The 26,269-nt window shown below is 49.6% G+C and overlaps 1 protein-coding gene across 1 annotated transcript in view; it reads right to left on the bottom strand.

Annotated features, from left to right (window-relative positions):
- Nucleotides 1-3,918: 3,918 nt before the first annotated feature.
- LOC140404763 (acetyl-coenzyme A synthetase 2-like, mitochondrial) overlaps nt 3,919-26,269 on the bottom strand; it is a 73,866-nt gene continuing 51,515 nt past the window's right edge. Inside the window, exons 7-14 of the mRNA XM_072493483.1 lie at nt 25,701-25,838; nt 20,332-20,424; nt 15,760-15,872; nt 14,461-14,587; nt 7,188-7,315; nt 6,192-6,255; nt 5,737-5,858; nt 3,919-4,771 (exon numbers count right to left, since the gene is read on the bottom strand). Coding sequence (XP_072349584.1) covers nt 4,595-4,771; nt 5,737-5,858; nt 6,192-6,255; nt 7,188-7,315; nt 14,461-14,587; nt 15,760-15,872; nt 20,332-20,424; nt 25,701-25,838 — 962 coding nt within the window. The 3' untranslated portion in view covers nt 3,919-4,594. The remainder of the gene's footprint in view (nt 4,772-5,736; nt 5,859-6,191; nt 6,256-7,187; nt 7,316-14,460; nt 14,588-15,759; nt 15,873-20,331; nt 20,425-25,700; nt 25,839-26,269) is intronic.

Consider the following 26,269-nt stretch of genomic DNA (forward strand, 5'->3'; position numbering starts at 1 on the left):
CTTTCAGAGGGTAGTGCAGACTCAATGGGCCGAATAGCCTAACTGGTTCCGTAATGTCCTTTGAGGAAAGGAAATCTGCTGTTTCTTACCCAGTTTAGCCTGTACGTATCTCCCGTCCTGCGACAGCGTGGTTTACGCTTAATGACTTGCTGTAGTGGCTAATGTCACTCAGCTAAATCAAAATGCAGCAGTTGTTGCCGAGGATGATATCCCACCATCACCTTCTCTGGGGCATGAGGGGTGGGCAACAAGTGTCAGCCTTACTGGCAATGCCCACACAACGCCCAAGAATGATTTTTCATATAAAGCATCTGTGTGAAAGGTGACTGGACAACTTGTGAGCCAAACATGTGCACATGCCCTCCCTCAGCTTGCTGCACTGCTCCAGCTGGTTTAGCTCAGTGGGCTAGAACAAAGAACAAAGAAAAGTACTGCACAGGAACAGGCCCTTCGGCCCTCCAAGCCCGTGCCGACCATGCTGCCCAACTAAATCTTCTACACTTCCTGGGTCCATATCCCTCTATTCCCATCCTATTCATGTATTTGTCAAGATGCCCCTTAATTGTCACTATCGTCCCTGCTTCCACCACCACCTCTGGCAGCAGGTTCCAGGCACCCTCTACCCTCTGTGTAAAAAACTTGCCTCGTGCATCTACTCTAAACCTTGCCCCTCGCACCTCAAACCTATGCCTCCTAGTAATTGATCCCTCTACCCTGGGGAAAAGCCTCTGACTCTCCACTCTGTCTATGCCCCTCATAATTTTGTAGACCTCTATCAGGTCGCCCCTCAACCTCTGTCGTTCCAGTGAGAACAAACCGAGTTTATTCAACCGCTCCTCATACCTAATGCCCTCCATACCAGGCAACATCCTGGTAAATCTCTTCTGCACCCTCTCTAAAGCCTTCACATCCTTCTGGTAGTGTGGCGACCAGAATTGAACACTATACTCCAAGTGTGGCCTAACTAACGTTCGATACAGCTGCAACATGACTTGCCAATTCTTATACTCAATGCCCCGGCCAATGAAGGCAAGCATGCCGTATGCCTTCTTGACTACCTTCTCCACCTGTGTTGCCCCTTTCAGTGACCTGTGGACCTGTACACCTAGATCTCTCTGACTTTCAATACTCTGAGGGTTCTACCATTCACTGTATATTCCCTACCTGCATTAGACCTTCCAAAATGCATTACCTCACATTTGTCCAGATTAAACTCCATCTGCCATCTCTCCGCCCAAGTCTCCAAACGATCTAAATCCTGCTGTAACCTCTGACAGTCCTCATCGCTATCCGCAATTCCAACAACCTTTGTGTCGTCTGCAAACTTACTAATCAGGCTGCTGGTTTGTGAGGCAGAACAAGGCCCGGGTTCAATTCCCGAACCAGCTGAGAATTCTGAATTCTCCCTCTGTGTACCCGAACAGGAGCTGGAGTGTGGCGACTAGGGGCTTTTCACAGTAACTTCATTGCAGTGTTGATGTAAGCCTACTTGTGACAATAAAGATGATTTATTATTATTAAGATCATGCACACGCAAGCTCTCTCCCAGCTCCCGAGTCAGTCTGAGGTCACCTGACGGACTGGTTTAGCACAGTGGGCTAAATAGCTGACTTGTAAAGCAGAGCAAGGCCAGCAGCGCGGGTTCAATTCCCGTACCAGCCTCCCCGAACAGGCGCCGGAATGTGGCGACTCGGGGCTTTTCACGGTAACTTCATTTGAAGCCTACTTGTGACAATAAGCGATTTTCATTTCTAACATTCACTTATATACTCAAGAGACTCCTAGTGGTCAGTGGGTGAATTACGACACAACCATGACATCACTACACCCCTACACATCCCCGTCTCGCAGGTTGGGCCACACCTACCCATCCCCCTCCCCTATTCTTGAGGATTCAGTGAAGTGTCCCTTATTTCATTCGACCAAAATCAGTCACCCTTCCAGTTGCCTGGGCTCTAAACTTTGAAATACCCCCATCCATATCTTTCTCCCTCTCTCTATCTCACTTTCCTCTCATAAGACACTCCTTAAAACCTGCTCCTTGAACAAACTTTTGGTCACCTGAGATCATGTGGCTTGCTGCCATGTTTTGTTTTATCCAGTACTTTCCCGGAGCGGAGAAACTACAACATCTTCTTCACAGCCTTCAACACGTCATCGATGAAGATGAACATCTTGCCAAGGTCATCCCCACACCCCCACTACTTGCCTTCAAACAACCGCGCAACCTCAAACAGACCATTGTTTGCAGCAAACTACCCAGCCTTCAGAACAGTGACCACGACACCACACAACCCTGCCATGGCAATTTCTGCAAGACGTGCCAGATCATCGACATGGATACCACCATTACACGTGAGAACACCACCCACCAGGTACGCGGTACATACTCGTGCGACTCGGCCAACGTTGTCTACCTCATACGCTGCAGGAAAGGATGTCCCGAAGCGTGGTACATTGGCGAGACCATGCAGACGCTGCGACAACGAATGAACGGACATCGTGCGACAATCACCAGGCAGGAATGTTCCCTTCCAGTCGGGGAACACTTCAGCAGTCAAGGGCATTCAGCCTCTGATCTCCGGGTAAGCATTCTCCAAGGCGGCCTTCAGGGCGCGCGACAACGCAGAATCGCCGAGCAGAAGCTTACAGCCAAGTTCCGCACACATGAGTGCGGCCTCAACCGGGACCTGGGATTCATGTCGCATTACATTCATCCCCCACCATCTGGCCTGCGAAATCCTACCAACTGTCCTGGCTTGACACAGTTCACACCTCTTTAACCTGGGGTTACCCCTTCTCTGGATCTGTAAAGATTTAATCACCTGCTAATGCTCGCATTCCAAGCATTGTCTGGCATCTTTGAATCTGTCTATATATATGTTTCTGGAACATACCTCTTCATTCACCTGAGGAAGGAGCAGCGCTCCGAAAGCGAGTGACATTGAAACAAACCTGTTGGACTTTAACCTGGTGTTGTAAAACTTCTGACTGTTTTATAATGCCCTTGTGAAGCACCTCAAGATGTTTTATTACTTTCAAAGGTGCTGTATAAACAACAGTTGTTGTTGTTGCTGTGTGAGGCCCCGATCTCTCACTGCTTAGAATTCACACTGCCCACAATATTAAAAACACCTTTTTAGAGGAACTTTTAAGTCTTAGAATCCCATCAGTACGGACACCATTCAGCCCATCAAGTCTGCACCGATTTTTCGAATGAACACTCTACCCAGCACGGTAGCATTGTGGATAGCACAATTGCTTCACAGCTCCAGGGTCCCAGGTTTGATGTCCAGAAGAAAGTGTGGAGTTTGCACATTCTCCCCGTGTCTGCGTGGGTTCCGCCCCCACAACCCAAAGATGTGCAGGCTCGGTGGAGTAGCCACCGTAAATTGCCCCTTAATTGGAAAAATGAATTGGATACTCTAAATTTATATTAGAAAAAACTAAATTATAAGAAATGATCTATTTGGTTCAATAAATGCTTCCTGCAGTGTACATGCACACCAGCAGGGAGCCAGTTTAGATCAGTTGGCTGGCTGGCTGGTTTGTGATGCAAAGCAAGGCCAACAGCGCAGGTTCAATTCCCGGACCAGCTGAGGTCATTCATGGAGGCCCCATCTTCTCAACCTCACCTGAGGCGTGGTGATCCTCGGGTTAAATCGCCACCGGTCAGCTCTCCTCCTCAAAGAGGAAAACAGCCTATGGTCGTCTGGGACTATGACGACTTTACTTCCGCATGCCAGAGCAAGCTCAACAAGAGGAATTGGACCGGCACTCTCCTGTCGCACCCTGGACTGTTGAGGTGTCAACTGTTTCTTTATATTTTTGTTTGTGAGGTGTTCCTGATTTTTAATCATGGCACGCACTTTCTATGTTTGAAGGAACTAATGTGTAAAAAAAAATCAATTAGATAAATACAGCTTGGTAGGTCTTGTTGAGACTCAAGGGGAACAGTAAAATGCTAAACAAATAGCTTTCTCTCTCTGAAATCCACAACAGTTGGTCAGGGAGGCCGTTTCTGAAATGTAACCCACGGTCCTCTCAATATCTTCAAAGATCTGGACAATTTGCTCACAATTACATAAGGGACATTGTGTAAGAATAGTCAGTCTGGGCCCTGGGATTGCCCCCTGCTGGACACAGTGTATTATTCATGGTGAGGGCCATAGCCAACACATTGTTCCTCAGTTTGTTCCACAGTCTCTCCTCTGGTTCGTGGGTGTCTGCAATTATCCCTCAGGGGTGGCTGTTCTACTGTAAACCCTCATTGAGAGTGCTTAACTGTAGAGGCGTCATAAAGAAATTCAGCACCATTCCGGACGATAACTCCCAGCACTGGCAGTTGTTAAGAGCAAAGGGTTTTGACAAAGGGTCATCCAGACTTGAAACGTTCGCTCTTTTCTCTCCCTACAGATGCCGCCAGACCCGCTGAGATTTTCCAGTCTTTGGTTTCAGATTCCAGCATCCGCAACAATTGGCTTTTATTTGTACAGAGCAAGGGGTCAATTTGGTCACAATGTGTTGGATCTAAATTAAATTTTACAAAAATAAAAACTGCCTCTATTTAAGAACCTCACTCCACAACTTCCCGTTAATCTTTAGCTTCTTTTTCCAGGATCGTCTCGTGCCCGGCGACGATTTCCTCCACAGCCGTATGATCGTCCAAGGTGGTAAGGTCACCGAGCTCATCGATTCTATTCTCCACAATCTTCCTCAGCACTCGACGCATTATCTTTCCGGAGCGGGTCTTGGGGAGTCTTTTCACAATCTGAAATGCAGGAAAGATTTAGGTTCAGTGTTTCCGAGTGTGTGTGTGGACATCACTGAGGAAGTGTGAGAACAGTGAGATTGCAGTTACATCACTGGACGAGCAATCCTGAGGCCTATACTACATCACTGGACAAGCAACCCTGAGGCCTAGGCTACATCACTGGACAAGCAATCCTGAGGATGTACTTGGGGCAATTTTCCACCATGCTGGGTAGGTGCCAGTGTTGTAGCTGTATTGGAGCAACTTGGCCAGGGACACAGCTAGTTCTTCAGTACTATTGCTGGAACGTGTCAAGGCCCCAAGCCTTTATAGTATCCCGTACTCTTAGCCATATCAGGGGGAGTGAATCAAATTGATGAAACACTGGCACCTGTGATGCTGGGGAGCTCAAGAGGAGGGTAAAATGAAGCATCCACTCAGCTCTTTTGGCTGGAGGTGGTTGCAAATGCTTCAGCCTTGCTTTTTGCACTCATTTGCTGGGGTCTGCCATCATTGAGGGGGGTGAGGGGTCTTAAGCTACACAATATATTTGCTCACTGAAGTACTGAAGGGGTTTCTAATGGTCGTCTTGATCTGTGTGCTACGAAGTGTATGTGACTGACAAAAGGCAATTAATTGGCCATCTGCTTTTTCATCCATCCTGGTGCACTATCCTTTTAAAGCATTTCTTCCATTCCTGTGACATGTCTTGGATTGAAAGCTTCACCCGTGGGGAACAGAGACACTATCTGGGCCATGATACTCTGAGGTACCTGGACAATCAATGCATGACCTCTCCAGGCTGCTGAGCTCCAGGTGTCATGGACATTCCATGGGTGTTCTTCATGGACAGTCCCATGTAATCAAGGAGTGTGTGAATTAGGAACATTGTTGGGTGGATATCTCTGGAGCCAGCCTCAATCCTGTCCATTTCCTTCAGTGGACACAAAGAAATTTGGATACACACCAGACCAGCTCACTACCTGGATATGATCAGGAGCCGCATATTTGGCAATCTTCTGAGACACAATGTCTTTGAGTTCCTTATTGATGGTGTCCTCCGCAATGTCGATTCCCTCCTTTAAAACAATGAAGACGTAGGACCCTGAGAAAATAAGCAAGAATATTTGGGTTATTTGCTTGGACTCCATGGCACGGACTTCTGAAATAGGCAGACAGATTGAAAAGCGAAACTGGATCCAGTCCTGATTGAGGCAGGAGTGTCAGGATGTTGGGTTTGTGAGAGGGGAGACATAGCCGGGGGGAGGACGTTCAGAGTTTTCTCATTCCAACACCACTTCTCCCCTCTTCTGAAGGCAATGACTTCAGTCCCGGGTCACGTGTGAACTTCGAAAGGGAGAACGCCTGCACTCATCACTCGTGGCAGCTACTCATCCTATTTTGTGTTTCTCAAAAGAAGCCAAAATGATGCTCTTGCCTTCCCCCTTGAATTCATGGGCACATCCGATTGCCGCAGATTCCGCCACAGCCCGATGTTGATTCTGAAAGTTCAGAGAAATATGGGGTCAGTGGTTTAATTTGATCGTCGGATTAAACAGTCTCGATTTAGGGCAGCTCGAGGCCTGGACATAACAAGCACCGTCGAGGGTGAATAAATGTAGTCATCCCAGAATGGGCGCAGGCGCCTCCGTTCAATTTTAAAATTAAGCCTTTATTTATTTCAGGCAGCCACCGGGACGGACCATCGACAGAAAGACCCCAACCAAGGTGGCAATGGCCAGAAAGTCATTTGGGGCACAGGCCTCTGTCCTGCTGAATTGGTTACCAATGTGTCCAGTCTAGGCGCATAAAATGGCCCCATTTATGTTAAACTCAGGCCTCTCTCGATTGGGGAAAAGAGAAGACACCTCCCCCCCCCCCCCCCCCCCCCCCCCAAACCAAACACTGGTGAAAATGTGCCATTGCCTCACACTGGAATCCGCACTGTATGAGTTCAAGTCCCACCAGGCCCAGCTTGAAAGTTTGGATTTAAAAAAAATAATTGAAGGTCGAAAGTAAAAGGACTGTTTCTTCAAAACAATCGTGGGGCGTGGGCGTCGCTGGATAGAACAGCATTTATTGCCCATCCCTAATTGCCCTCAAGAAGGTGATGATGAGTCAGCTTTGTGAACCGACCGCAGGCTGTGGGGCGTGAGTGCTGTTAGGGAGGGAAAAGGAGAGGTCACCACTGTCCTTCAGGAAAACGGTTGACTTTACGCTGGCTGACATGTGACTAAGAGTCCATCGCCATCAATGGGCCATCACAACGTCCCTCTGAAATGGCCGAGGAGCAGGTATCAGATAGGTTCACCGCCACCACACAGGGCATCTAGAGACGGGCCGTAAACGCTGGCCTGGAGGGTGCCCATATCCGGAAATTTAAAAAATATACACAGCAATAGTAAACATCAGCCCTCTATCTTGTTTCGCTTACCACAGCCCCTTCGATCTCTGCTGTGCCCAGCCTGTGACCACTGATGTTGATGACATCATCCAACCTGCCTGTGATCTGATAATATCCCTCTCCTGATCGATAAGCTCCATCTCCTGTGAAGAAATGGTCTGCAAAGAACAGAGAGGCAGGGGAAAACGCTTCAGAAATCCTTCACGTTTTCAAATAATATTTCAAAACTTGTGTCTTCTTATTTCTCGTCTCCCCTCTTCTAAGATGTGGAAATGCCGGCGTTGGACTGGGGGTGAGCACAGTAAGAAGTCTTACAACACCAGGTTAAAGTCCAACAGGTTTGTTTGGAATCACTAGCTTTCGGAGCACAGCTCTGATACCTGAGGAAGGAGCAGTGCTCCGAAAGCTAGTGTTTGAAACAAACCTGTTGGACTTTAACCTGGCGTTGTAAGACGTCTTACTGTGCCCCTCCTCTAAGGCACTGCTTCATGCTAGGGTTTGAATCCCCCCCCCCACTCTCAGTTACCAGCTGCCCTCCGAATACCTCAACCCAATCCCATGACTCGAAGGACTGACAATGCTAAAATCTTCAACTGAGGTCAGGAAAAGCCTGTTTCCTCACACTGGTTTTTAAATCTCTCCATGGCCTCGCCCTTTCACTCAGGCAACGTTCCAATGAGCTTCCAATATCCTGCACTAATCCAATTCTGCCCTTTTCTGCATCCCCTACGTTCATCGTACCACCACCCAGCAATGCCGTAAGCTGCCCAAGCTCTGGGCTCTGATATTCTTTATTCCACAGTGTTTAGCACAGCTGCCTCACCCGGGTTCGATTCCAGCCTCGGGTGACTGTGGGTGAGGAGTCTGCACGTTCTCCCCGTGTGTGCGTGGGTTTCCTCCGGGTGCTCTGGTTTCCTCCCACCGTCCAAAGATGTGCAGATTAGGTGGACTGGCCACGTTGAATTGCCCCTTACTGTCCAAAGGTTAGTTGGGGTTGTGGGAGAGTGGGCCTAGTTACAGTGCCCTTTCACAGGGTCAGTGTAGACTCAATGGGCCTCTTACTGCACCATAGGGTTTCTGAGATTTCTCTGCCCTAATATTTCTCTTCTTTAAGACGCTCCTTGAAATCTACCTCTTTGATAAAGGTAACAATATCACTTAATATCTCTTTACGTGGCTGAGTGTCATGTGAAATACCTTGGTGTTAATAGGATCCAAGCTCATTGGTGAAGCAGAAACCAAACACAACCTTGCGAGAACAGAGTTGTGGTTTGTACTATGCGTTACTTGCTTTTCCTTTTTGCACAGTACTATACATTGTCATTGTGTTATACGCCAAAAAATATCTCAATAAAATTGTCTTTAATAAAAAAGAAACCAAGACACAAGAGCCTTGCTTTATTGAGAGAGTTTAATTCAGTCTCAAAGCTCTCCTCAAACACAACCCAATGTCCCAGATATCCCCTATTTATACTCTTTTGAATATGACAAATGATCAATAAATTACACAGAAATGAGAAGGGGTGACAGTCCCCTGGTGGGGCAGTGTAACTAAAACAAAATATAAAAAGCAACTTAACTAATCAAACTAAAATATCATTCCCGGCAGTGATGATGCACCTCAGCCCCCGCAGTGCCCATCGCTCACAGGATGCTTGAAGTGCGCCAGTGGACACCGCATGCTCCCTTTCCAAAGCCACCTGCCGTGAATCCCCTATTTATTCTCTTTTAAATAGAACACAAATATCAATAAATTAAACAAAGATGATAGGGTGATAGTCCCTGGTGGCGCAGTGTAACTAAAACAAACTGTCAACTGGAAACTTAATGAACTGAACTAAAATATAATTTCCAGGTGTGAGGATGCACCTGAGCCCCTGCGGCCCCTCCCCTATTTATCTGTGCTCAAAGACCATTAATATCCTGTTTCTCTTAACCGTAACAATGTAATTGACAAGACATTAAATTGGCAGAGAGCTGTAGAGGAGGATACCACAGATGAGTAATATGGTGGTATGTATTAGGGGTAATACGGTACACCACATATCGACAGGCTATTGGTGGAGGGATGCCAGGTCCTGATAGGATCTGCCACCTACTGGACTCCACCCAGAAATGCCGGTATAAGAACCCAGTTTTTCCCTCCATTTCCCTCAGCAGCTGCATTCTGTAACCACGCTGCTGGGGATAAAGTTCTGCTTAATTAAGCCTTCAATTGACATTACCTCAACCTGCCTCGCGTCATATTGACGGTGCTACAATTTATTAAGCAGAATTTAAATTGAAGAAAGCGACGTGGGAACATGGAGCTCCGAATCTCCCCAGAGTGCCTACACATCGCACCCCAAGCAGCTAACTCGGCCTCTATCTTCAAGCACTGGATGGCATGCTTTGAGGGCTACCTCCGAACGGCCCCCGGCACACCGACTGACGAACAAAAGATGCAGGTCCTCTATTCCAGGGTGAGTCCTGACGTCTACTCCCTTATCGAGGACGAGGACGGTTTCACCGGTGCCATCGCCGCGCTGAAGGATATCTACATCCGGCCCGCCAACCAGGTTTTTGCTCGCTACCAGCTCGCCACATGACGGCAATTTCCGGGGGAATCGCTGGACGAGTTTTATAACGCCCTGCAGATCCTGGGTCGAAACTGCAACTGCCCAGCGGTAACAGCGAGTGAACACACAGAGCTCCTGGTCCGCGATGCGTATGTGGCAGGTTTGGCCTCTTCCCAGATCCGCCAAAGGCTTCTGGAGAAAGAATCTCTGGGACGTACAGAAGCTCGGGCCCTGGCGGCATCCCTCGATGTGGCCTCGCATAACGCCCGCGCCTACGCCCCCGACCGCACTACAGCCCCTTGGGCTCCGTGGACCCCCGCTGCGGTCGACTCTCCGACACCCCCCCCACCGATTGCAACGTGTACTTCCTGAACGTCATTGACGAATACTCCCGTTTCCCTTTCGCCATCCCTGCCCCGACATGACAGCGTCCACGGTCATTAAAGCCCTCGATACCATTTTTACACTGTTCGGTTTCCCCGACTATATCCATAGCGACAGGGGGTCCTCCTTTATGAGTGACGAGCTGCGTCAATTCCTGCTCAGCAGGGGCATAGCCTTGAGCAGGACGACCAGTTACAACCCCCGGGGGAACGGGCAGGTAGAAAGGGAGAATGGAACGGTCTGGAAGGCCGTCCTGCTGGCCCTCCGGTCTAGGAGCCTCCCAATTTCCCGCTGGCAGGACGTCCTCCCGGATGCCCTTCACTCTATCCGGTCCCTGCTGTGCACCACCATGAATCAAATGCCTCACGAGCGCCTCCTCCTCTTTCCTAGGAAGTCCTCCTCTGGAACGCCACTTCCGACCTGGCTAGCAGCTCCGGGACCCATTCTGCTCCGGAAACATGTGCGGGCGCACAAGTCAGATCCGTTGGTGGAACGGGTGCATCTCCTTCACGCCAACCCGCAATACGCCTATGTGGAGTACCCCGATGGCCGACAGGACACGGTCTCCCTGCGAGATCTGGCGCCCGCCGGAGCTACCCACACCCCCCCAACGCCAATCACCACCTCCTCACTCCCGCCGGTTCATCCCGCAGCCACCCCCTTCCCGGGGGGTTCGGTTCTCCTCCCAGACCCGCCCAGGAGTAAGGACACAGGGGACAGCGCTACGCTCCCAGAGTCGACGGGACTCGAGCCAGCGCCATCACCACCACGCCCGAGACGATCGGAAAGGACGACCAGGGCGCCCATCCGGCTCATTGAATCACTTTAACTCTCAACGTTTTCAGTTATTGTGTCTTGTTATAGTTATGGCATCATGCCGACCCTGTTTGGCCCATTGGCCCAGTTGAAGCGATAATTTTGTGTTTTGTTCAAAGTTACGGCACAGTACCGACTCTGTAAACCCCTACCACCATCCCGCCCGGTTTTTTTTCAACAAGGGGTGAATGTGGTGGTCTGTATTAGGGGTAATACGGTACACCACGTGTCGACAGGCTATTGGTGGAGGGATGCCAGGTCCTGATAAGATCTGCCACCTACTGGACTCCACCCAGAAAAGCCGGTATAAGAACCCAGTTTTTCCCTCCATTTCCCTCAGCAGCTGCATTCTGTAACCACGCTGCTGGGGATAAAGTTCTGCTTAATAAAGCCTTCAATTGACATTACCTCAACCTGCCTCGCATCATATTGACGGTGCTACAAGTAATTTCCTGTCCTTAACCAGATATCCACAGACACTAGAGTCCAGATATCCACCGCCCAGAGTTCCTGCCATGCAGGGTTGTCCAGCAGAAGGTCAGCTAAAGTCCAGTGTTTGCACCTTTAATTGTGAGAACTCCGCTGATATCCCAGTTATCTTGCAGGATGAGATTGGGAGAAATCATGAGATTCAGGCCGGTACTTGCTAGCAGAATCCAGTGGACAGGGGTCAGAGTGGAGAGCCCGAGAGCTGATTTCTCGCCCCCCACCCATTTCTTAGTCTTAATTTTAGAATAGAATTTACAGTGCAGAAGGAGGCCATTCGGCCCATCAAGTCTGCACCGGCTCTTGGAAAGAGCACCCTACCCAAGGTCCACACTTCCACCCTATCCCCATAACCCAATAACCCCACCCAACACTAAGAGCAATTTCGGACACTAAGGGCAATTTATCACGGCCAATCCACCTAACCTGCCCATCTTTAGACTGTGGGAGGAAACCGGAGCACCCGGAGGAAACCCACGCACACACGGGGAGGATGTGCAGACTCCGCACAGACAGTGACCCAAGCCGGAATCGAACCTGGGACCCTGAAGCTGTGAAGCAATTGTGCTATCCACAATGCTACCGTGCTGCCCCTAATTGGGACCAATTAGCGCAGTGTGTGTCAGGACCCGAATGCCAGGACAGATGAACTCAATGTACACAAATCAAAGGTTCAGGTAGCCCAGAAGGAACCACGGTTAATCTGAAATGATTCATCCATTTAGTTCTACATTGCCGACAATCACAGTGTTTTTGTCCCACTGCACAAGAAGCATTAAGATTAGAGTAGAATTTGAACCTGTTCAATCATAGTTTATCATAGAATTTACAGTGCAGAAGGAGGCCATTCGGCCCATCGAGTCTGCACCGGCTCTTGGAAAGAGCACCCTACCCAAGGTCAACACCTCCACCCTATCCCCATAACCCAGTAACCCCACCCAACACCAAGGGCAATTTTGGACACTGAGGGCAATTTATCATGGCCAATCCACCTAACCTGCACATCTTTGGACTGTGGGAGGAAACCGGAGCACCCGGAGGAAACCCACGCACACACGGGGAGAACGTGCAGACTCCGCACAGACAGTGACCCAAGCTGGAATCAAACCTGGGATCCTGGAGCTGTGAAGCAATTATGCTATCCACAATGCTACCGTGCTGCCCTTAGAATCAAAGGGACTTTAATTCCAAAACATGGAATAATAGATCTAAAACTGTTCCCAACATTCTTTAACGGATGCTTTGGATCTGGATTCACTGCCCTTTAGGGTGGTGGAAACAGCTTCAGTTGTAACTTTTCAATAATGATTTAGATAAATACTTGAAGGAAAATGAAATTTCTGGGATTTGGGGGTAAGAGTAGGGGGTTGGTCGTAACTGGATTGCTATCTGAAAGAGCTAGCACAGACTTGATGGGCTGATTGACCTCCGTCTTCACTGTACTATTCAATGATTGGACGTTCAAAAGCCAGTGCACCTCATAAATACTCGAGCCAGAATGTAATTCCTTTACTTTTCCGAGAAATCAGATTGAAGCCAATTCTCCAGAGGTTTATCGACATCCAGCTGGCCTTGAGAGGAAAATATTAACAATTTCAAGTGACAGCTTTGCTTTCAGCTCGTCCAACATCCTCAATGGAGACGAAGTACGCTGTCCAAAGCCCACACACAGTGCTGTTCAGTTAACCCCCAGATGTAACTGACCCTTCACTGACACAGAGAAAGATCGAGAGGGTCAACAGTTCTGAATGAATTATCCCAGGCGGATCAAAGTTGTTTAAATGTCAGGAGAGCTGACCGCCGCAGGAGAGTTGGGGGTGTTTATTGATGATTAATATCTTGTGCTGTTCCCCTCTGACTCTCCCTTCTAGGTTTCCCTGGACAACCATCTCCAGGTAGACATCCAGTGCTGTAAGCTCAGTCACACACACTGTCGCAACCTTTGTTTTGTTGATACAGCCGGGACATCTCATTCTTCGATTCAAAGGCAGACAAATGTGGCACGATTCACTTGCAGCCAACTTGGTGTTGGAGTTTAGCATGGAATCATACAGCATCGAGGGTGGCCATTCGGCCCATTGTGACTCTGTCAGCTCTTTGAAAGGACAAATGGGAAGGCGGTAGCGCAGTGGTATTATCATTGGACTTGTTTTCTTAAATTTAGAGTAGCCAATTCATTTTTTTCCAATTAAGGGGCAATTTAGCGTGGCCAATCCACCTACCCTGCACATCTTTGGGTTGTGGGGGCGAAACCCACGCAAACGCGGGGAGAATGTGCAAACTCCACACGGACAGTGACCCAGAAGCGGGATCGAACCTGGGACCTCGGCGCCGTGAGGCAGCAGTGCTAAGGACTGCGTCGCCGTGCTGCCGTTCACTGGGCCTTTTAACTAGCGACCCAGACTAATGCTCTGGGGACCCAGGTTCAAATCCCACCACTGCAAATGCTGAAGTTTGAATTCAATAAAAAGAATCTGGAATTAAAAGTCTAATGATGACCATGAAACCAGTGTCATCATAACCCGTCCGGTTCGCTAATGCCCTTTAGGGAAGGAAATCTGACGTTCTTACCCGGTCTGGCCTACATGCGATTCCAGACCCACAGCAATGTGGTTGACTCAACTACCCCTTCAAGGGCAATTAGGGATGGGCAATAAATGCGACACCCAGGACCCATGAACAAGAAAAAAACTCCCCTGCAAGTGATTCTTTTTCACTTATACATCCAACTCTATTTTGTAGGTTAATATTGAATCTGTCCCCAGCATCGTTTCGATGAGTGTGTTCCAGACTGTACCAACTCACTGCATAAACAAATCTCCTTCCCCATTGCATGTTTTTTTGACAATTATCTTAAATCTGCCTCTGATGACAAGATTCTCCTTAGTTACTCTATCAAAACCATTCATAATCCTGAACGCCTCTATTAAATCTCCCCTTGCCCGTCTCTGCTTTAGGGAAAACAACCAAGTTTCCCCAGTTTCATTACATCACTGAAGTCCCTCATTCCTGGAACTATTCTAAGTCAGGCTTGCCACCAGCACAACACATCCACTTACTGGGGTAAGGTTTAAAATAGGTGTTCACAAATCTCTCATGGTCATTGTAGATAGTTCGAGCCATCCCAGGCCAAGGCTTCGCGATGCAGAGGGACCCAGTGACTTTGTTCCCTTCTAATCTCCTACCCTGGAACAGACACAGAGCAAACGTCAATGCAATTCTGAAATCAAATCTAAGGCCCTGAATTAAAATGGCGGAGGTCTTGTGGCACAGTCAGTAGCACCCCTGCCTCTGAGCCAGAAGCCCCGGGTTCAAGTCCCACCCCAGGACCTGATGGTCAAGGAAGGTGCGTTTATAACGTGGTCTTAACAGGCTGAAGCTATCAGCCCCTGGCGACTGATTAGTGATCTGCTCCGGGAAGAACTCACTATGGAAACAGAGGCCTTAATGCACTGCTAGATGCGAGAAGAGAATCGGAATGGAAATTAAAACAACAGCGAGGGGCCGCAGAATGTGAGGCAGAATTGGCAGGTCTGAAAATTCTTCCTTGTCAATAATAGGGGAACATTAGCACAGTTGCTTCACAGCTCCAGGGTCCCAGGTTCGATACCCGGCTTGGGTCACTGTCTGTGCGGAGTCTGCGCGTCCTCCCCGTGTCTGCGTGGGTGTCCTCCGGGTGCTCCGGTTTCCTCCCATAGTCCAAAGATGTGCAGTTAGGTGGATTAGCCATGATAAATTGTCCCTTAGTGTCCAAAGGCTAGGTGGAGTTACTGGGTTGCAGGGATAGGGTGGAGGTGTGGGCTTAAGTAGGGTGCTCTTTCCAAGAGCCAGCAGACACGATGGGCTGAATGGCCTCCTTCTGCACTGTAAATTCTATGATCTAGATGAGCGTATGAGAGAACAACGAATAGAAAGACTGCTGAGATGAGGCAGATGGAATGAAAACAACTTTATGAGGTTTGACCACCACCAACTGGTTGGGTCGGATGGCCTGTTTCTCTGCTGTATATTGGAGATAGTTTTCGGGAACCATCAGGCTCTTATGCACTGGACAACGGTGGAGATGAGGCCTCATTGTTTACTGACTGATGGATAAATTGGATTCTCAAGGATAACTCACACGCAATGAGCCTTTTCCCACACCCCACCCTCCCCCTTGCTGGAAGGGAAAGCAGGCGAGTATTTAGACATTGAGTATCCCGTTCATTCCTACAGAATCCTGGCCAGATCCGAGCATGTTACATTCCCAGCTCAAAGTATAAAAGTCCGTCTCCAATTCAGACAATCCCACATCCACAGGCAGGAAGGTGGATGAGGTGATACAAAAGGAAAATGTCAACGTCCAGTATTCTAGTTACCTGTTCGTCCATGAGTACGGGTTCTATTCCAAAGAAGGGCCTCATCGCCATGGCAGGGACAATCTTTGCAGCGTTGCCTGCAGGGCGAGGCGCTATGCAGATTCCCCCAGTCTCTGAAAAACAACACAAACACTCCTCGTCAGGAAATAGGTAGAGAGTCATTCCAAGCAGAGTGAGTGGGAGGGCAAGTTGTCTGCAAAACCCTGAAAAGATAAGAACCTTCGACATACACACACCATATTAGAACACGCTTCAGACAGCCTTAGCTCTGTTTGCAAAGACATTTTTCGCGATATCATTCAGAACTCTTCCTCCACAACGCTCATTTTGTTAAAGGGTTTGTGGATACCGGCAGTTCCTCGCTCTGATAGACCAATCGCTTTAGCCCAGCAGCCTCAGAATTCTCACCTACGAGCATGCAGATGGCTCAACTCTTGGAGTTGCCATCTTTTGGATGAGATATTAAACCAAGGCCTTGTGCGGGGTTCTCTGTTCGTTCACAGCAGCGGGATCCTCCGACCAGTCACGGCAGCGGGATCCTCCGTCCGGTCACGGCAGTGGGGTTCTCCGTCCGGTCACGGCAGCGGGATCCTCCGTCCGGTCACGGCTGTGGGATTCTCCGTCCGGTCACGGCAGCGGGATTCTCCGTCCAGCTGGCAGCGGTAGGGGGGGCGGACTCGCAACGGATAATCCCGGCCCTTATCTATTCGCTCAGGAAGACACAAAAGATCCTAGGGTAGATGCTATTTAGAAGTCGGGCAGTGGAGCCAATGGACGGGCCCAAAACACTAAATATTGCCCACAGAAATGCACTGCACGAAGAAGGCCCATTCAATTCAGCCCATTGTGGCTGTGTTGGCCACAAAAGAGTTTCCCAACCTCATCCCACTTCTCATCTCTTGCCTGTATGTTCTGTCACCTCAAGGGCATCTACAAGTGTTTTCTAAATGCAATGAGGGTTTGTGCCTCTACCACCCTCTTGGTGAAAAATTAATCTTCGGCTCCCCTCGAATCTTCTTATTAATTACTCTAAATCTATGTTTCCTGGTTATTGACCTCTTTGCCAATATTATTCCTTCCCATCCACTCTATCTGGGCTCTTCCTTCTACAATACACCTCAATTAAATCTCCTCTAACCCTCCTCCTTTCCAAAGAAAGCAATCCCAGCCTATCCAATCTTTGATCAGAATCGCACACTTGACACCACCAGTTGAGATCTAACTTGTATTTTTAACAGTTTTGGCGCAATGACTCTCCCTGCTCTTATACCCAGCCAATGAAGGAAAGAACGGGGTCAACCTTCTTAACCACCTTATCTACCTGAACTATGACCTTCGGTGATTTGTGGACATGCGCTCCAACATTCCTCTGCACCTCTACACTTCTCGGAATTCTCCTAATTATTGTTTATTCCCTTGTTTGTCCTCCCCAAAGGTATCACCTCACACATCTCAGGATTTAATTCCGTTTGCCACTTTTCCACCCACCTGGCCAATCCATTGATATTTCCTGCAGTCCACAGCTTTCTTCCTCACTCTCACCCACACGGTTAGTTTTAATTTCTGCTACAAAATTCACAAACCTGCCAACCCCGCCATCACCACCCCTCCCACCACCCCCACCACTACCACTTAGGACCAGCAATGAACCCGGGGCCACTTTGAGTCATCGTATCACAGAGTGGTATCGCAGAGAGGAAAGCTAATCAAATCAGTTCCATGCCTCTTCTCCTTCCCCATTATCCCATGACGCTTTTTCTTTCCAGCATATGTCCAATTCCCTTTTGAAAGTGACTACTGAATTTTTCTTTCAGGCAGTGAATTCGGCATCATGTCCCATCCTGTCCTGCTGGGTAGCCACACCTAGGAGGCGATCTGTTGTGTATGTCGATGACTTTCCCTTGGTCAACTTTGGTCTCACCCCCACAACCCAAAGATGTGCAGGGTAGGTGGATTGGCCACGCTAAATTATCCCTTAATTGGAAAAAATGAATTGGGTACTCTAAATTTTTTTTAAAAAGAATTACGGGGCAACACAGTGGGTGGCACTGTCTCTCAAGGAATTAAGGAATATGGGGAACGGGAAAGAAAGTGGATTGAAGCCCAAGATCCGCCGTAATCGTATTGAATGGTGGAGCAAGCTCGCGCATTGTACAGTCTACTCCTGCTCCTATCTTTGTGCACCAAGAATTCTGGCCAACACGCCTCACCCACCAATATTTCAGAACTACTGTCCCCCGCCCCACACTTTCGTTTAATTTTCTAAAAGATGCAAAGTCTGATGAGTGTGAGGTCAAAAGCTTCAACAACAAGTCTCTTTTTTCAGCGTTACTCAAGTCTCTGACTTTATCCACCCTTACATTGACTGCTCTTCAATGCCATTACATGCTCTTGAAAATATGGCTCCACATTACAGCATCCATTGGACTATAGCCGGAGGGTACCCAGTATGCAGAGAGCCATGACCCAGGAAGATGCCAACAGGGGAGAGGAATGAGACAGGGAGAGAAAAGTGATACTTTTGTAAAAAATTGCAACTTTGAAACAGTTGCTTGCATTGCCCTCACTCTTACTCCCTTACATCATCATTTTACATTTATATTTAAACTTAAACTATACTTTTTTTTTAACCTGTAGTCCTCCATGAGCTCATTATTCCTTTTAGAGACGGAGAGCAGGAAATTCACCCAGAATAGTGGTGAGCACTCCTCTCTCAAGGAACAACAGCATCCATCGCAGGACACATTCACCGACTCTCCTCATTGCTGCCTTCAGACACAAATGGCTGCCACGTTTGCCTCCTCAGACAGACAGTCCATGTATAACACACCGGGAAGCCAACCCAACGAACCGGGAAAGGCTGTAACAATTCATATGACAAGCACTTCAGGCCCTTCTCCATCCGTGGAACATGCCAGACTTGTTTTTTTCCGTGTGGACGATGTCTCTTTAAGATCGATAACCTCAGTGACAGCAACAGCTGCTCGGACAGCTGCAGTGGTTTCTGATCGCAGAACGGACCCACCCCGCCCAGGCTGCAGCATTTTATAGCTGAGTTGTGTATCTCTCAACTCAGTCAGCCTTTCCATTCGACTTTCCCAGACATCATGCCAAACCAATCGCTCCACATGCTTATTTATCAGTCCGAGATGCTCAGGAAGGTTCTGTTACAGCATTAATAGTGCATGATACGGAGGCCTCCTGACGAACAATCACATAATTGAACAGTCTCTCTCTCTCGGTAGTATAGAAGCGACGCGCTGTCAAAGGTTTTCATCGTACATTCATCAGGACAAATGCGAGAATGCCAAATTTCAAAGCAATTTATACTTCATGCTAAAAGGCTGCCGATTGGTTGGTAAGTCAACTCTGATTGGTTGAGACGTTGCCTTGGAGAATTCACCGGGGGACTATCGTCCTCCCACACTTTTGTTTAGTTCAAATCAGGCGTAATGCCTGATGAGTGAGAGATAAAAAGCTTCACCAAGTGTGTCTCTTTTTTTAGCAGTACTCTAGTCTCCCCCTCTCTCTCCCTCTCACTTTATCCACCCTTTCATTGACTGCTGTTCAGGAGCACGAATCATCTGGAAGATGATGCAAGCAGGTTTTAAACAGCCTTCTTCAGCACCAGATGGCTGCCTGCCAACTAGTCACCTTACTGTTGCCTCAAAGAATGTGAGAACTTCCCTTTGGTCTTTAAGGTCTGCATAAGGGATCATTGGAACACCTTGATATTTAGAACTGTAGCAACAATCATCCATATAATGAGCTGGTAAATTCACCCTCTCGACTTGGCCAATATTTAGCTCCCTTCGACATCTCTAAAACAGATAATCTGGTCATTCTAACATTGCGGTTTGTGGGAGGTGGCTGTGCACAAATTGGCTGCCGCATGAGAACCATTACTACACTGTGAAAAGTAGCTGTAAAGACTTTGGGACATCCTGAGGACTTTAAATGATGCTATATCAATGCAGCTCTTTCTTTCATTAAGAATGTAGCTTGCGACAGTGCTTGATGCAACAGTAGACGTAACAGCAGGGAGAAGCTGCCTCTGATCCTTGCTTCTGTCCTATAATGATGGACTCGGTCTTCATTCAATTCCTTCATCCAGCAACACAGCTCAGATCATGAATAGAGGGTCATTGGATTGGTGCATTTCAAACAGTTCCAACTCTCTCGGCCTCCAGCATTCCAGAAAGGTGCAGGAGGTGGTAGATTAAAACCTTTCTCCATCATCCTTGTTACCATTTTGTTGTATATTTTATATCTTGGACCTATTCAGAGATTAAACTAGTTTCTGTGCTTTGAAATGTCTGCTCCATCTCCATGCTTACAGCTGTGGTTTCCAGTTCTTCCAACAGCTTTGTTTATTTTTCTCTGGGCCCACGCCCAGGTTTAATCAATCGAGCACAGTGAGCATCAATAGTAAACAGACTCACATAATCAAAACGATTGAATGGTTGAACACGACACCCAGCCGCCGCCTATAAATTAAACACCGTGATCACTAGAACATGGGTGTTGCAAGGTATCGATAATAATGGGCCTACATTGGCTGTCCCCTCTTACCTGTCTGCCACCAGGTATCCACCACTGGACAACGACCATCCCCAACAACTTTATAATACCAGTCCCATGCCTCAGGATTGATGGGCTCTCCAACTGAAAAGTCAAACAGGGCAAGATGGTTCATTTTATTCATTGCCAAATAAACACGTCAAATGAGACCCTGGATCTAGTCACTGAATACTGGAACAGAAATTATACTGAACTTTTCCAAAAACACTGGTCGGGAGCTGGATTATTGGGCCCATTGGTGGGCTAGGATGTCAAGGCCTTGGTGCACAGGAGATTTACCATACTGGTACCAGGGACAAGGGAGTTCAGTTATGTGGCAAGACTAGAGAATCCGGGGCTTGTCTCCTTAAAGCAGAGATGGTTAAGGGGAGATGTAATAAAAGTTTTGAAATTATGAGGGAGCTTTGATCGGGCAAATAAGGAGAAATTGTTTTAGTTCTCAGGCAGGTCAGTAACCAAGTACAAAGATTTAATGTAATTGTCAGAACAGCCAAGTGTGGGATGAGAATTTTTTTAAAATTAATTTTACGGGACGAGGACGTCGCTGGCTAGGCCAGCATTTATTTCCCATCCCTAGTCGCTCTTCAGAAGGTGGTAGGGAGCTGCCTTCTTGAACCGCTGCACTCCTTGAAGTGTAGGTACACCCACAGTGCTGTTAGGGAGGGAATTCTAGGATGTTGACCCAGCCGCAGTGAAGGAACGGCGATATTTTTCCAAACCGGGATGGTGAGCGACTTGGCGGGGAATCTCCAGGTGGTGGGGTTCCCAGGTATCCATTGCCCTTGACCTTCTAGATGGTAGTGGTCGTGGGTTTGGAAGGTGCTGCCTGAGGAACCTTGGTGAGTTCCTGGTGGGTTTTACACAGTTGGTTGCAAAGATGTGAAATGAACTGTTGAACAGCTGATGGATTTCTTTGAAAAGAGAATTGGATGAACACTTGAAATGGAGAATAGCATCTGTAGAGGTCAGGGGAAAGAGATGAGGGGCGAGATTCTCTGCCCCCCCCGCCGGGTCGGAGAATCGCCGGGGGCAGTCGTGAATCCCGCCCCTGCCAGTTGCCGAATTCTCCGGCACCGGATATTCGGCGGGGGCAGAAATCGCGCCACGCCGGTTGGCGGCTCCCCCCCCCGCCCCCCCCCCCCCCTGCAATTCTCCGGCCCGGATGGGCCGAAGTCCCGCTGCTAGAATGCCTGTCTCGCCGGCGTGGATTAAACCACCTACCTTACCGGTGGGACAAGGCGGCGCGGGCGGGCTCCGGGGTCCTGGGGGCGATCTGGCCCCGGGGGTGCCCCCACGGTGGCCTGGCCCGCGATCGGGGCCCACCGATCCGCAGGCTGGCCTGTGCTGTGGGGGCACTCTTTTCCTTCCGCCTTCGCCACAGTCTCCACCACGGCGGAGGCGGAAGAGACTCCCTCCACAGCGCATGTGCGGGGATGCCGTGAGCGGCCGCTAACGCTCCCGCGCATGCGCCGCCCGGCAATGTCATTTCCGCGTCAGCCGGCGGGGCAATTCCGTCAGCTGGCGGGGCGGAAATCAGTCCGGCGCGGGCCTAGCCCCTCAAGGTTAGGGCTGGGCCCCCCAAGGTGCGGAGGATTCCGCACCTTTGGGGCGGCGCGATGCCTGACTGATTTGCGCCGTTTTTGGCGCCGGTCGGCGGTCATCGCGCCGATACCGGAGAATTTCGCCCGTGGAGTTGGATGCCTCTTTCAAAGAGCTGGCACAGATAAAATGGACCAAATAGCCTCCTTCTGTGCTGTACAGTTCTCTGATTCATTGACCGATTGGGAGTCAGCTGGAAGCTGGGTTACAGGAACATGAGGACTATATTCCCCAGCCGCAATGTCACCGTGCTTGAGTTCACAGTCACACTGGGTCCGGGAGGGACTCGCCATTTGCCAGTAATTCCAATCAGAGTTTAGGAGGGGTCAGTTATGTCTTCCCCTTTTCCTGTTGTTCTGCCCCACTCCCCACATTCAGGCTGACAAGCGTTGGCAAGCAGTCCACCAGCGGACACCTCCTGTGGGGGATCTATGTGAGATCAGCCTGACGGGGAAAGGCATGTGTCGCTGCCTTGCCAGCCTTCAGAACCTTCCCCGAGCGGGTTAACATTTCCCAGTGCAGGGGAGAGCTAATTTCCATTAGGGCTCATAGGGAGAAGATAGAGGGAATGGAAAGGGAGAGATTAGTGGGGGGAGATTTTGAGAGTGGACAGGAGATACGCAGAGGCCCCGGAGGAAAGATTACTTGGGGAAAGACGACGGCTCCAGACGGAGTTTGACCTGTTGACCACAGGGAAGGCGGAGGCACAGTGGAGGAAAGCGCGGGGGGCGACCTACGAGTATGGGGAAAAGGCTAGTTGGATGCTGGCACACCAGCTCCGTAAGAGGATGGCAGCGAGGGAAATAGGGGGAGTCAAAGATGGAAGGGGAGCCACGGTTCGGAGTGCGACGAAAATAAACGAGGTATTCAAGGCCTTTTATGAAGAGCTGTACAGATCCCAGCCCCCAGCGGGGGAAGAGGGGATGAGACGATTCCTAGGTCAGCTGAGATTCCCGAGGGTGGAGGAGCAAGAGGTGGCTGGTTTGGGGGCACCAATTGGGTTGGAGGAGCTGAGCAAGGGTTTGGGGAGCATGCAGGCGGGGAAGGCCCTGGGACCGGACGGATTCCCGGTGGAGCTCTACAGGAAGTACGCAGACCTGTTGGCCCCGCTACTGGTGAGGACCTTTAATGAGGCAAGAGAGGAGGGGACCCTGCCCCCGACAATGTCGGAAGCGACAATTTCTTTGATCCTAAAGTGGGATAAGGACCCACTGCAATGTGGATCGTACAGGCCGATCTCGCTCCTCAATGTGGATGCAAAGTTGCTGGCAAACGTGCTGGCCACAAGGATCGAGGACTGTGTCCCGGGAGTAATCCACGAGGACCAGACGGGATTTGTAAAGGGCAGGCAACTAAACACCAATGTGCGGCGGCTCTTAAACTTGATAATGATGCCATCGGAGGAGGGAGAGGCGGAGATAGTGGCAGCTATGGACGCGGAGAAGGCCTTTGACCGAGTAGAGTGGGAGTACCTCTGGGAGGTGCTGTGCAGGTTTGGGTTCAGGGTAGGGTTTATCAATTGGGTTAAGCTCCTTTACAGAGCCCCGATGGCAAGTGTAGTGACGAACCGGCGGAAGTCGGAGTACTTTCGACTGTACCGAGGGACAAGGCAGGGGTGCCCCCTGTCCCCCCTGTTGTTCGCATTGGCGATCGAACCATTGGCCATGTCATTGAGGGAGTCTAATAAATGGAAGGGGGTGGTCTGAGGGGGAGAAGAGCATCGGGTGTCGCTATATGCGGATGACCTGTTGCTGTACGTGGCGGATCCAATGGAGGGGATGGTGGAGGTCATGCAGACTCTAAGGGAGTTTGGGGAGTTTTCGGGCTATAAGCTCAATGTAGGGAAGAGTGAGCTCTTTGTATTACAGGCGGGGGACCAAGAAAGAGGGATAGGGGACCTACCGCTGAGGAGGGCGGAGGGGAGCTTTCGGTATCTGGGGATCCAGATAGCCAGGAGTTGGGGGACACTACATAAACTGAATCTGACGAGGTTGGTGGAGCAAATGGAGGAGGATTTCAAAAGATGGGACATGTTACCGCTCTCGCTGGCGGGTAGAGTGCAGTCGGTCAAAATGGTGGTCCTTCCGAGGTTTCTGTTTGTGTTTCAGTGCCTTCCCATCGCGATCACTAAGGCCTTTTTTAAGAGAGTAGGCAGGAGTATTATGGGGTTTGTGTGGGCGAATAAGACCCCGAGAGTAAGGAGAGGGTTCCTGGAACGCAGTAGGGACCGAGGAGGGTTGGCGCTGCCAAACCTGGGGAGCTACTACTGGGCAGCAAATGTGGCGATGATCCGCAAGTGGGTTATGGAGGGAGAGGGGGCGGCATGGAAGAGGATGGAGATGGCGTCCTGTAAAGGAACGAGCCTGGGGGCGTTGGTGACGGCACCGCTGCCGCTCTCGCCGACAAAGTATACCACGAGACCGGTGGTGGCCGCAACGCTAAGGATCTGGGGCCAGTGCAGACGGCACCGGGGTGCAATGGGAGCATCGGTGTGGTCCCCGATCGGGGGTAACCACCGGTTTGTCCCGGGGAAGATGGACGGGGGGTTCCAGAGCTGGCATCGGGCGGGGATTGGAAGAATGGGGGACCTGTTCATCGACGGGACGTTTGCGAGCCTCGGGGCACTGCAGGAGAATTTCGAGTTACCCCCGGGAAATGCCTTTAGATATATGCAGGTGAGGGCTTTTGTGAGGCGACAGGTGAGGGAATTCCCGTTGCTCCCGGCACAAGAAGTTCAAGATAGGGTGATCTCGGGTGTATGGGTCGGGGAGGGCAAGGTGTCGGAAATACACCAGGAGTTGAAAGAAGAGGGGGAAGCGCTGGTAGAAGAGTGAAGGGTAAATGGGAGGAGGAGCTGGGGGAGGAGATCGAGGAAGGTCTGTGGGCTGATGCCCTAGGTAGGGTTAATTCCTCCTCCTCGTGTGCCAGGCTCAGCCTGATACAATTTAAGGTGATCTACAGAGCGCACTTGACAGGAGCGAGGTTGAGTAGGTTCTTTGGGGTAGAGGACAGATGTGGAAGGTGCTCGTGTCCATATGTTTTGGTCATGCCCAGCACTGGAGGGGTTCTGGAGAGGAGTGGCGGGAGCAATATCTCAGGTGGTGAAAGTCCGGGTCAAGCCAAGCTGGGGGCTAGCAATATTTGGAGTAGTGGACGAACCGGGAGTGCAGGAGGCGAAAGAGGCCGGCATTCTGGCCTTTGCGTCCCTAGTAGCCCGGCGAAGGATCTTGCTAATGTGGAAGGAGGCGAAGCCCCCCAGACTGGATAAATGATATGGCTGGGTTCATAAAGTTGGAGAGGATTAAGTTCGCCTTGAGAGGGTCTGCGCAGGGGTTTTACAGGCGGTGGCAACCGTTCCTAGACTATCTCGCGGAGCGTGAGAGGAAGGTCGGTCAGCAGCAGCAGCAACCTTGGGGGGCGGGGGGGGACGTCCTGGGAGGGCGGGAGGGGGGGGGGGGTGCGGGGAGAGGGGGGACTGCCTGGGAGGGTGGATGAGGAAGAGATAACATGAAGGGTTGGGGAAACTGGCACGTACGGGTGAGGGCCAGTGTACAAAGCTGTGTAAATATATCATTTTGCCATGTATATATCTTGCTCTGCGTAATTTCTCGTTTTTTTTTTGTTACCGGGGGGGTTATTGTTTGTAAGGGAGAAAAATTGTGTTAAAAAACTTTAATAAATGTATTTTTTTTAAAAAACATTTCCCAGTGCAGCCTTCAATGGGCACGCAGTTGTGCCGTGCACCGCACTTACATACTGACCTGTGCCCAGTGTTTTCAGCGAGGACCGATCGTGCGATTTTACCCATGAATCTCCGTACTTCAGCAAGAGTCGGATCGCCGTGGGCGCCCCATAGAACTGGTTGATCTTTAACCTTTCAACTGTCTCCCAGTAACGGCCTAAGCATAGGGCATAAGAACCATCCATCATATAGTGAGTACCTTCAGGCTATTCAACCACAGGAGGATCACAGCCAAATCCTATTCCAGCTTCATCACTTGACTTTCCAGTTCACAGGATAGACATTTCCCCTATTTTCTACTTTATGATGGACTTTGGGAACACTTTTCTGCATTGGAGGCACTATGTAAATGCACATTACCATTGGATGTAGAGAAGCCAGAAAACGTTGAGGCTAAGTGCAGAGACCCCGCCCCACAATGAGAGTTGTTGACTAATCGTAGCAATCAATCTCTCTCAATTCGAGTCAGACATGAGGCTCACTGGTGGACATGTTTGGGAACTAAAGCCTTTTTTCTCCCAAACAATATTATAATTACCACGTGTCATGTCTCAGATTAATCATATGCTAAATATTCTCCTGAAAGCA

Source organism: Scyliorhinus torazame, chromosome 2 (genome assembly GCF_047496885.1).
Source record: "Scyliorhinus torazame isolate Kashiwa2021f chromosome 2, sScyTor2.1, whole genome shotgun sequence".
NCBI classification, from domain to species: domain Eukaryota; kingdom Metazoa; phylum Chordata; class Chondrichthyes; order Carcharhiniformes; family Scyliorhinidae; genus Scyliorhinus; species Scyliorhinus torazame.